The 12,395-nt window shown below is 43.5% G+C and overlaps 1 protein-coding gene across 7 annotated transcripts in view; it reads left to right on the forward strand.

Moving 5' to 3' along the window:
* The first annotated feature begins 576 nt into the window (after positions 1 to 576).
* LOC139376461 (proline dehydrogenase 2) overlaps positions 577 to 12,395 on the forward strand; it is a 28,789-nt gene continuing 16,970 nt past the window's right edge. For 3 of the 7 annotated variants that reach the window (XR_011627927.1, XR_011627931.1, XM_071119080.1), the window contains exons 1-3: positions 592 to 645; positions 8,710 to 9,159; positions 9,753 to 9,943. Coding sequence is in view for 2 of the 7 variants with exons in the window: in XM_071119080.1 (XP_070975181.1) it covers positions 8,923 to 9,159; positions 9,753 to 9,943 (428 nt within the window). In the remaining 5 variants the exon portion in view is untranslated. Of the gene's footprint in view, positions 646 to 8,706; positions 9,160 to 9,752; positions 9,944 to 12,395 lie in introns of all 7 variants that reach the window. The other 4 variants (XR_011627929.1, XR_011627928.1, XM_071119079.1 and 1 more) reach the window with 3 other exon arrangements.

A 12,395-nucleotide genomic window follows, 5' to 3' on the forward strand; every position in this document is an offset into this window, starting at 1 on the left:
TCGAGTCAATTATACCGTGTCAATTTTATCAATTAATGTACAATATAATTAAAAAGTACAAACATTTATGTAGCAATCACAGATTGCAACTTTTAGTTACTTTTGTGGTTAATAACTGGAGTAACAATGCACTTTGAGAAAAGCATTTATCTTCATAGAAAACCAGTGAGTAGAAACATGTGGGTTCATTTTTGGATGTCAATTTCATTGGGGTTACTCATCAGCAGAGAGACTAGTGCTGTTTTAATTCATTAAAAGCTCTGAAATCTTTCACTTGTCTGTCTGAGATGGAACTACTACTTCAATTGATTTGTAAGGTATTGCCGATACTTTGGATCCAACGTGGGCTTGACATTACCTCTACAACCATTGATTTGGAAGGTTTTGCCGATACTTTGGGATCCAACATGGGCTTGACACTGATTTCAAAGGGCTTGACAATTACAATTTGGATCCAACGTGGACTTGACACCAATTATTTGTGCTCTCCGAGGTGAACCTGATGTTTACTCAAGTTAGCCACTCATTAACTGGCTAGTTACCCAATAAATGGTACAACACACGTCTGTGTCCACCCCCATAGAACCTCCCTCTAGATGAAATTTGTCAATCGACTGGTGACAGACCGTGTACTCTGGACATATGGTAAGGGTTCCTTTGCTTTTTCTGTTTTGGTCTTAATTAGCGATGGGCACCTATAAAAAAAAAAAGATATAAAAAAATCTTTATATAGATTTGCATTTTATTGATACAATATTGATATTGTTTTATTAAAAATACAATTTTATAGTATATATATAGACATCAAATTTCCCTTTAACTCAACTGTGGCAGTGCAACTAAGATAATGTCAAAAAATGTCAAATTCTTACATTTTATTTGAGTACTACTGTACTACTGAAAAATATGCATTTTTCTACTGAGTGACATGCCTAAAAGTGTTTTTAAAATGTTTTTCGATTTAGTGTGTTTTCATCCACATATAAGTTTCAAGTCATAACGTTGCTAAATTAATGTTAATATTTTTTTTAATGTTAAAGTGTTGCAACTGTCCCATATAGCATCACTAATAACCCTGCTATTGGGGTCATTTGTAACATCAGGACTTTTCGGATTAAGACAGAAATGTAAAAATTCCACATTTAGCACAGGTGTCTAAACTATATTAATAGTTAGCAGGCAAATAAATGTAAGTTACCTTTGTGAAATGTACAACTCTCTACATCAAACAGTGTTAGAATAAATGCAATTTGAATAAACTCCAAAATGCGTTACAACTGTCCCCGGTCTCCCCTGCAGAAACAGTGCAGGTTACACTGTCCCCGGTCTCCCCTGCAGAAACAGTGCAGGTTACACTGTCCCCGGTCTCCCCTGCAGAAACAGTGCAGGTTACACTGTCCCCGGTCTCCCCTGCAGAAACAGTGCAGGTTACACTGTCCCCGGTCTCCCCTACAGAAACAGTGCAGGTTACACTGTCCCCGGTCTCCCCTACAGAAACAGTGCAGGTTACACTGTCCCCGGTCTCCCCTGCAGAAACAGTGCAGGTTACACTGTCCCCGGTCTCCCCTGCAGAAACAGTGCAGGTTACACTGTCCCCGGTCTCCCCTACAGAAACAGTGCAGGTTACACTGTCCCCGGTCTCCCCTGCAGAAACAGTGAAGGTTACACTGTCCCCGGTCTCCCCTGCAGAAACAGTGCAGGTTACACTGTCCCCGGTCTCCCCTGCAGAAACAGTGCAGGTTACACTGTCCCCGGTCTCCCCTGCAGAAACAGTGCAGGTTACACTGTCCCCGGTCTCCCCTGCAGAAACAGTGCAGGTTACACTGTCCCCGGTCTCCCCTGCAGAAACAGTGCAGGTTACACTGTCCCCGGTCTCCCCTGCAGAAACAGTGCAGGTTACACTGTCCCCGGTCTCCCCTGCAGAAACAGTGCAAGTTACACTGTTAACAATTCAGAAAACAGTTTCTCCTTCATCTGGACATGGTGTCGTGTGGGTTACTCCACAACGATAAAATTGTATTTTTGCAGTTCAACACTCACTACTATGTACAGTATATGGACATCAGGTTTTATCTTATTACTCGCCTGATGTTCAAGTGTAATCTTACTGCTCCGAATCAGCAAAATAATGCAACAAAAACCACAAACATTGAGTAATACTTCTTAGTAAGTCAGCATCACTTAAATAGTGTTAATGGGAATTTACAGCAGAGGGCTGGAGGGGAGGACAGTATAAGGAGGGGGAGAATGGAGGCACACAGAGTAGGGGAAAGTGGGGTAAGTTGATCCAAAGGGTTAGTTGAGCCACCCCTTGTTTCTCGGAAACCATACGCAAATATTTAGGAAAAGGTAATCATTTAATTTGAAGTCTGTGACGGAAGAAACCACATGGAAAATTGTGGTTAGCAACCTAGGTCCAAAAAACAGATTTCACAAAGTCCAATTCATTTGTTATAGGTTTCATCTAAACCAAAGTAGAATATTATTTTATACATCAGTTGGGGTCTCTATAAGCTACAATATGACGCCCTAAAACAGGGGTGTCAAACCCGTTCCATGGAGGGCCTAGTGTCTGAGGGGAGTTCCTGCAGACACTCCATGGGATGAGTTGGACTTGTGTGCCCTAAACCTAGCATGAAAGAGCATATTTGCAGCTATGTGGGCTAATCTAGTCAAAATGTTTGCTTTGATTACATCGTTAGTTTTATGCATAATATGCATAGTAATTTTTCAATGTGTCATACATATGAATTCAAAACTGCATTATTGTTACAGACCAGACATCATCATGCCCCATGTATACAAATGTAAAGCAAGCAGGGGTCGAGCCCCCCTCGAGGTTCTTGACAGAGCAGCCAAGGAAATGAGAGAAGAAGAAATCCATTTGAGCAGAAGCAAGGGTTGAAAAAATAGACTGACACTGAAGAGGTACATTGACAAAAAATGTAAAGAACAAGTACCTGTGTGAAAGAGAGGCTATGATAGAGTAGCACAGGCATACTGGTCTTATCTGATGACATGGAGTCTGAGCTTGCTAAACATATCACGAATTTCGCAGACCAGTTTCATGGTCTTTGTAGCCTCAAATGCAGAGATCTTGCCTATGAATTGGCACATCGAAACAACGTCCCTGTCCCAGACAATTGGTCAAGAAATGGAAGGGTAAGTAATATTGAACAGAGAAAACTACAAGTAACTGACAAAATAATGGCAACACTTGAGTAAATGAGGGTTCTGGAAGCTCTGTTATGGTGTGGGGTGGATTTTCCTGTCATGGTTTAGGTCCACTCAACCCCTTAGTGGGCAAGGTAAATGTCAGTAAATACACAGTCATTCTGAGGGATCACATTCAACCTGTGGTAAATCATCTCTATCCTGATGGGAGCGGATGACAATTCGCCCATCCACAGGGCACGAGTAGTCACTGAATGGTTTGATGAGCATGAAAACCATGTAAACCATATGCAATGGCTGTCTCAGTCTCCAGATCTCAACCCAATTGAACATTTATGCAAGATTCTGGAGCGGCGCGAGGAGAAGGCTGCCGTTTTACGATCTCCTAACCAATTGTGCTATTGTGTGGTTATATTTGCGTTATTTGTAACTTTGTACATAATGTTTCTGCCACTGTCTTGTGACTAAAAAGATCTTCTAGATATCAGGACAGCGATTACTCACCCCGTACTGGATGAATACCTTTTCTTTAAAGTGTTGGATGGGAAAGATTTACTACAGACCCCCGACAAGGCCCTCATCCCCGTCATTATCAAGAGAAAGAGACGGAGATATCGACGACGAAGATTGGGGTGCATTGTAAGGATCCGACCACGAGTGTGTAATCTGCCAATGGTGATCGGTCCTATTAGCCAAAGTACAATCATTGGATAATAAAATAGAAGAGCTACGATCACGTATATCCTACCAATGTAACATTAAAAACTGTAATATCTTATGTTTCACCGAGTCGTGGCTGAACGATGACATGAATAACACACAGCTGGTGGGTTTTAAGCTTTTTCGGCAGGATAGAACAGCGGCCTCTGGTAAGATAAGGGTTGGTGGTCTATGTATTTTGTAAACAACAGCTGGTACATGCAATCTAAGGAAGTCCCAAGGTTTTGCTCACCTAAGGTATAGTATATCATGATAAGCTGTAGACCACAATATCTACCTAGAGAGTTTATCTGTATTTTTCGTAGCTGTCTACATACCACCACAGACCGATGCTGGCGCTAAGACCGTACTCAATGAGCTGTATTCCGCCATAAGCAAACAGGATAACGCTCATCCAGAGGCAGCGCTCGGGACTTTAATGCAGGGAAACTTAAATTATTTTAAGTATTTTATTATTATTTTAAGTTTTATTTTTATTATTTTATACCAGCATGTGCAACCAGAGGGGAAAAAAACTCTAGACCACCTTTACTCCACACACAGACTCGTACAAAGCTTTCTCTCGCTCCCCATTTGGCAAATCTGACCATTATTTTATCCTCGTGATTCCTGCTGTGAGCGGACCAAGTATTTATTTATGTTGCTGTAAAGCGGAAAGGTGGAATAAATGAGTCTGGAGCAGAACATAGAACAAAGTTGTCAATGGAGGTATATTTTCTTCTCCCACAACCAAGGATGATCTCAAAAGGATAACACACATCTTCTTTAAAGGAATAAGGAAAACAAGGTGAGTAACTGAACTATGACGTACATCAAGAGTGTGTCATCGTCTTAACTATACGTTTGTGGAGAGCTCATTTCTGGTGGTGGAGAGAATCAGTGTTTGCAGTGTAGTCCGTTCCTTTCACCTCACGTCTGTCAAGTAAGTCCTCCGTTTGGAGAATCAACACGTCCTTTTTCCACGAGCTCCCTGGTGGTCCTTCCACACTGCTTACAAATAACAACTGAAGCAGGATGCACCACTGGTTCTCCCGTATATCTTATGTAGGAGGAAGATAATAGGTGATTAGTGCCGCCAGGTGTGCGTAACTGCCTCTGATCCCCTGTACCCACATGCTGGCCTGGGCTACAATCAGTGGGCACAGCCTGCTCCCTGGTGGTCCTTCCACACGGCTTACAAATAAAAACTGAAGAAAAACTGAAGCAGGATGCACCAGTGACTCGGTAAATAAGAAAGTGGTCAGACGAAGCAGATGCTAAGCTACAGGACTGTTTTTCTAGCACAGACTGGATTATGTTCCGTGATTCTTCCTATGGCATTGAGGAGTACACCACATCAGTCATTGGCTTCATCAATAAGTGCATCGATGACGTCATCCCCACAGTGACCGTACGTACATACCCCAGCCAGAAGCCACGGATTACAGGCAACATCCGCACTGAGCTGAAGGGTAGAACTGCCGCTTTCAAGGAGCAGGACTCTATCCCAGAAGTTTATAAGAAATCCTGCTAGGCCCTCCGACAAGCCATCAAACAGGCAAAGCATCAGTACAGGACTAAGATTGAATCGTACTACACCAGCTCTGATCCTCGTCGGATGTGGAAGGGCTTGCAAATGACAGACTACAAAGGGAAGCTCAGCCATGAGCTGCCCAATGACACGAACCTACCAGACGAGCTCAATTACCTCTATGCTCGCTTCGAGGCAAGTAACACTGAAACATGCATGAGAGCATCAGCTGTTCCGGATGACTGTGTGATCACGCTCTCCGTAGCCGATGTGAGTAAGACCTTAAACAGGTCAACATTCACAAGGCCCCAAGGCCAGACAGATATCCAGGACGTGTACTCCGAGCATGCGCTGACCAACTGGCAAGTGTCTTCACTGCCATTTTCAACTTGTCCCTGACGGAATCTGTAATACCAACATGTTTCAAGCAGACCACCATAGTCCCTGTGCCCAAGAACACTAAGGTAACCTGCCTAAATGATTACCAACCCTTAGCACTCACGTCTGTAGCCATGAAGTGCTTTGAAAGGCAGGTCAACCATCAACCACATCAACCACATTATCCCAGAAACTGTAGACCCACTCCAATTTGCAAACTGCCCTAACAGATCAACAGATGATGCAATCTCTATTGCACTCAACACTGCCCTTTCCCACCTGTATATAGCCTCCACATTGACCATGTACCGGTACCCCCTGTATATAGCTTCCACATTGACTCTCTACCGGTACCCCCTGTATATAGCCTCCACATTGACTCTGTACCGGTACCCCCTGTATATAGCCTCCATATTGACTCTGTACCGGTACCCCCTGTATATAGCCTCCACAGTGACTCTGTACCGTAACACCCTGTATATAGCCTCCATATGACTCTGTACAGTAAAACCCTGTATATAGCCTCCACATTGACTCTGTACCGTAACACCCTGTATATAGCCTCCACATTGACTCTGTACCCTAACACTCTGTATATAGCCTCCACAGTGACTCTGTACCGTAACACCCTGTATATAGCCTCCACATTGACTCTGTACCGTAACACCCTGTATATAGCCTCCACAGGGACTCTGTACCGTAACACCCTGTATATAGCCTCCACATTGACTCTGTACCGTAACACCCTGTATATAGCCTCCACAGTGACTGTACCGTAACACCCTGTATATAGCCTCCACAGTGACTCTGTGCCGTAACACCCTGTATATAGCCTCCACAGTGACTCTGTACCGTAACACCCTGTATATAGCCTCCACAGTGACTCTGTACCGTAACACCCTGTATATAGCCTCCACAGTGACTCTGTACCGTAACACCCTGTATATAGCCTCCACAGTGACTCTGTACCGTAACACCCTGTATATAGCCTCCACAGTGACTCTGTACTGTAACACCCTGTATATAGCCTCCACAGTGACTCTGTACCGTAACACCCTGTATATAGCCTCCACAGTGACTCTGTACCGTAACACCCTGTATATAGCCTCCACAGTGACTCTGTACCGTAACACCCTGTATATAGCCTCGCTTGTTATTTTACTGCTGCTGTTTAATTAATTGTTACTTTTATTTTACATTTTTTTCTTAACCAACAATGCTTTAAGAAGTTTTAAGGGCCTGTAAGTAAGCATTTCACAGTAAGGTTGTATTCTGTTGTATTCTGTGCATGTGACAAATACAATTCGATTTGATTTGACAGTGTTTTCCACCACAATCAACAAAACACCAAATTATGGAATTTCTCTCTGAAGAATGGTGCCGCATCCCTCCAATAGTGTTCCAGACATTTGTAGAATCTATGCCAAGGCGCATTGAAGCTGCTCCGGTGGTCCAAAGACACTTTATGTGGGTGTTTCCATTATTTTGGCAGTTACCTGTCTATCTCAATGTAGACATACATTTAAGATATACAATATACCACACCCCACTCCGTTAATTAAACTTTTACCTACTAGCACCAACACTCACTTACCCCAAGGCGTTCAACTTACCCTGTCCTCATACTCAACTTACCCCATATCCGGGGTAAGTTGTGCCAAGAGATCACTTTTTTTGAACAAGCTATGTTTTCAAAACTTTTATGTTTACATTCATTCAGATTTTTTTCCAGGGATACACAACATCCTGAAATATATGTAGATATCTTTTTTTTTTAGAAAGAATACAATATTTCCCTTGACCTGAATGTAAAGAATGGCTCAACTTCACATTTGGAGAGAAACAGAGAGACATCCTTTGATGACCTATCAGCAGGCAATTAAGTATGATAAGTTGAGAGCCTGTGAGAGGGTTTTGTGCATGAAGATGTCATGATACTGATGATTTTGTCACCACAGATGCTTTGTTTACGTTTCTACCGTTGTGGCTAGATGGAGTAGGGCTACCGCTCTATCTAGTGATCGTGTTGAGGACAACAGCTGTTGACAAATGTAGCATTGTAGCTAATCCTAAAGGCGTCCTCATGCTTCCTAGTCAAAACAGTTCAGTAGAGTTTGTGCATATATTATGATGACATTTTGTGACGTTTTGTTTGTTTTGGACTTCAGTGAGGTTTTTTTTTGACTGTTCAGGCGCTCAACATTGTTTTTCTGGAGGCAATCCGAAAGTCTACGCCCCTTTGTCGGTGATTAGTCAACAGTAGAGATTCTTCAATAAAGGCTTTGTTGTCATTCAACGAGAGACAACTCATTTTCATGCACATTGTTCATTGAAAAATAATGCACCAAACATCTTAGTAAGATCGCCTCGGCAAAAACGTCAAAATTAATTTCTTGAGTTATGTTAGATTAGTTCTGCGGAAGTGTATACTGGCTACGGTGTCTCAAAATGGAAAAACAGTACTATTGCCGTTTTTTTCTCGTTTCTCAAGCAAAGGGCTTACACTCATTTGGTTCGGCTTGCCGAGTTTAGCCAGGCGCCAGCTGAACTGAAGAATGCTGACACCTTAACCATAACCCTTTTGCTTTTTACATAAAACTATTAATTATGCCTTGCTCATATCGATATCAAACATTATCGATATTGGTACCCACCACTAATCTCTATCAGAGCAATTCACATTTGTGGCTTAGTTTACTCGCATTTGGGGAAATTAACAGTTAACTTAATAGGCATGGATTTCTAATAATGTACAATTGTCAAAGTTTTAATTCAAGTGGAAAGTAAATGTAATGCGTGTATGGAGGGATTGGATAAAAATTGTGAATTGCTGTACTTTAATGATGGTCAATGTTAACTTGTACTGTATTTCTCTTTCTCTGCATGTGTTTACATGTTCTCTACCCCTCATTCTTCTCTTTCAGCAGGTTCTCAGCTGAGGGTATCTTCACTTGTTTATGTATGTGTGACCCTGTCAGACTGCTGAACAAGAGGTCAAGGCAAAGGGAGTCTACACAACTACGCAAGCAAGGAAAGTAAACACACCACAGACACGCACACACACACATATTAACAGGCACATTGTTCACATACACACATCTACACAGACGTCGGGTCCATCCAGACGTCCTCCATCAGCGATGATGACGTCTCCACTGCTTCGCCCATCATTGCATCACTTCCTGTCGCTGAGGCTGTTGGGTACTGCGGCCCCAAAGGCGGTGGAGCGGTTGGCAGTGGCAGCGGACGCCCTCCCCGTGGCGTTGAACTTTGAGGACCCCAGCGCCTTCAGGGTAAAGAGCTTTGGGGAGCTGCTCCGAGCATTAGGGGTGTTCCAACTCTGCTCTGTCCCAGTGCTGGTCAACAACTGTGGGAAGGTGAGATACTGGGAGGGAGGGAGGGGAGAAGAGATATACACTACATGAGCAGTATGAACCAGGGAAGGGATGAGAGAGAGAGGAATTGAGGGCAATGAGTGAGTGGGGAAGTGAGTGAATGAGTGAGTGTCACTACTTTTGACACCGGCTCATAGGGCTCTGGTCAAAGGTTGTGCATTATATAGGGAATAGAGTGCCATTTGGAACTCAATCAGCAGTAAGTGAGTGAGTGCAGACAGTCAAATGCTTACACTGTTACACTGACACTCAATGTGTCTGTCAATGTATAAAGGTCAAGTATGCTTGCCCGTCTCGGTTTCCCTCCCTGTCAATCAGAGCCCACTCTTTCTCTGCCTCTCATACTCCTTATTTATTTTTATATCCCTCTCTCTTTACCTCTAGCCAAAATGATCTCTTTATTTGTACCTGACTCACTCACTCGCTCTCCCCTTTCCTATAATTTTTACTCACTCATCCTCCCCTTCTTTATTTATTTCTTTCTTTCTTTCTTTCTTTCTTTCTTTCTTTCTTGCTTTCATTCTTTCATTCTTTATTTATTTATTTATTTCTCTGTCTCTTCTTCCCACTCTCAGCTCATGTCTGTAGCGCGGACTCTGCTCGGGAAAAAGGGGTTTGCCCTATTCCTGCGGCCCTCTGTATATGCTCAGTTTGTGGCCGGGGAGAGCGAGGGCGAGATCACCCATTCCATGGAGAAGATGAGCTCCCTAGGACTCCGCCCCATGCTGGCTGTGCCCATTGAAGAGGACCTGGGAGAGAGCACTGGGTTAGACAACATATTTCTATGTTAAACCCCTTTCCACACTAGCGTGCTAAACTGTACTTCTGGGCTTGGATAGTTTAACTATTGTGGATCAAATCAAATTGTATTAGTCACAAGCGCAGAATACAACAGGTGAAATGCTTACTTACAATCCCCTAACCAACAATGCAGTTTGCAATGCAAATTGGAGATTGGAGTGGGTCTATTGCAAATTGGAGTGGGTCTATGGTTTCTAGGATAATGGTGTTGATGTGAGCCATGACCTGCCTTTCAAAGCACTTCATGGTTACAGACGTGAGTGCTATGGGTCGGTAGTCATTTAAGCAGGTTACCTTAGTGTTCTTGGGCACAGGGACTATGGTGGTCTGCTCAAACCATGTTGGTATTACAGATTCGGACAGGGAGAGGTTGAAAATATGAGTGAAGACAGTTGCCAGTTGGTCAGCGCATGCTCGCAGTACACGTCCTGGTAATCCGTCTGGCCCTGCGGCCTTGTGACTGTTGACCTGTTTAAAGGTCTTACTCACATCGACTGCGGAAGAGCGTGATCACACAGTCGTCCGGAACAGCTGGTGCTTTCATACATGTTTCAGTGTTATTTGCCTCGAAGCGAGCAAAGAAGTAGTTTAGCTCATCTGGTAGACTTGTGTCACTGGGCAGCTCGCGGCTGTGCTTCCCTTTGGTTTGCAAGCCCTGCCACATCTGACGAGCGTCGGAGCCAGTGTAGGACGATTCAATCTTAGTCCTGTATTCATGCTTTGCCTGTTTGATGGTTCGTCGGTGAGCATAGTGGGATTACTTATAAGCTTCCGGGTTAGGGTCCCGCTCCTTGAAAGCGTAGCTCTTGCCTTTAGCTCAGTGCAGATGTTGTCTGTAATCCATGGCTTCTGGTTGGGGTATGTACGTACGGTCACTGTGGGGACGACATCATCAATGCACTTATTGATGAAGCCAATGACTGATGTGGTGTACTCCTCAATGCAATAGGAAGAATCCCGGAACATAATCCAGTCTGTGCTAGCAAAACAGTCCTGTAGTTTAGCATCTTTTTCTTCTGACCGCTTTTTTATAGACCGAGTCACTGATGCTTCCTGCTTTATTTTTTTCTTGTAAGCAGGAATCAGGAGGTTAGAATTATGATCAGATTTGCCAAATGGAGGATGGAGGAGAGCTTTGAACGCGTTTCTGTGTGTGGAGTAAAGTTGGCGGAATACAGCTCATTGGGTGCGGTCTTAGTGCCAGCATCAGTCTGTGGTGCTATGTAGACAGCTACGAAAAATACAGATGAGGTCTAGGTATACACTGTGGTCTACAGCTTATCATGAGATTTATTAAAACAAATATTTAACCTTTATTTGACTAGGCAAGTCAGTTAAGAACACATTTTTATTTACAATGACGACCTAGGAACAGATGCTCTACCTCAGGTGAGCAAAGCCTTGAGACTTCCTTAGATATTGTGCATCAGCTGTTTACATATATGCAGTCCGCCACCCCTTGCCTCACCAGAGGCTGCTGTTCTGTCCTGCCGATACAGCGTATAACCAGCCAGCTGTATGTTGATAATGTCGTCGTTCAGCCACGACTCCGTGAAGCATAAGATATTACAGTTGGTAGTTTAATCTTCCTTGTCGGTCGTCGATTTTATTTTCCAATGATTGCACGTTAGCTAGAAGAACGGAAGGTTTATTCGATCGCATACAAATTCTCAGAAGGCAGCCTGACCTTCGTCCTCTTTTTCTCCATTGTCTCTTCACACAAATGACGGGGATTTGGGCCTGTTCCCGGGAAAGTAGTATGTTGTTCACGTTGGGCTCTTCGGACTTGTTAAATGCAAAAAAGCGTCTGCCAGTTTGTGGTGAGTTATCGCTGTTCTGATGTCCAGAAGTTCTTTTCGGTCATAAGAGACGGTGGCAGCAACATTATGTACAAAATAAGTTAAAGATATGTAACCAGGCTCAGTTCAGTTTGGCTCAGTGGTGTGAAAAAGGTTTTATGCTGGCAATGCTTGGCTACCATTCGCAGTGCAATTACATGGGTTTCATGCAGCACTTTTCATAAATTGATGATAAAGATCTATTTAACTTTTTTCAATGTTTGTTTTCATTCAGAAATATTGAAGGGCCTTCAGAGTAGCGCAGCGGTCTAAGGCAATACATCGCAGTGTTTGAGGCGTCCCTACAGACCCGGGTTCGATCCCGGGCTATGTCACAGCCGGCCACAACCGGGAGACCCATGAGGTGGCGCACAATTGGTATCGTCCTTATTAGGGGAGGGTTTGGCTGGCCGGGATGTCCTTGTCCCATCGCGCTCTAGCGATTCCTTGTGGCGGGAGTTGCAGTGTTGAGACAAGACTGTAACTACCAATTGGATATAACGAAATTGGGGAGAAAAGGGGCAAAACAAAATTCTAATACTAATAAAAAAATATGGAATAACGTTCAGTCTGAATGCA

The sequence above is a fragment of the Oncorhynchus clarkii genome, chromosome 20 (assembly GCF_045791955.1).
Source record: "Oncorhynchus clarkii lewisi isolate Uvic-CL-2024 chromosome 20, UVic_Ocla_1.0, whole genome shotgun sequence".
Classification (NCBI taxonomy): Eukaryota; Metazoa; Chordata; class Actinopteri; order Salmoniformes; family Salmonidae; genus Oncorhynchus; species Oncorhynchus clarkii.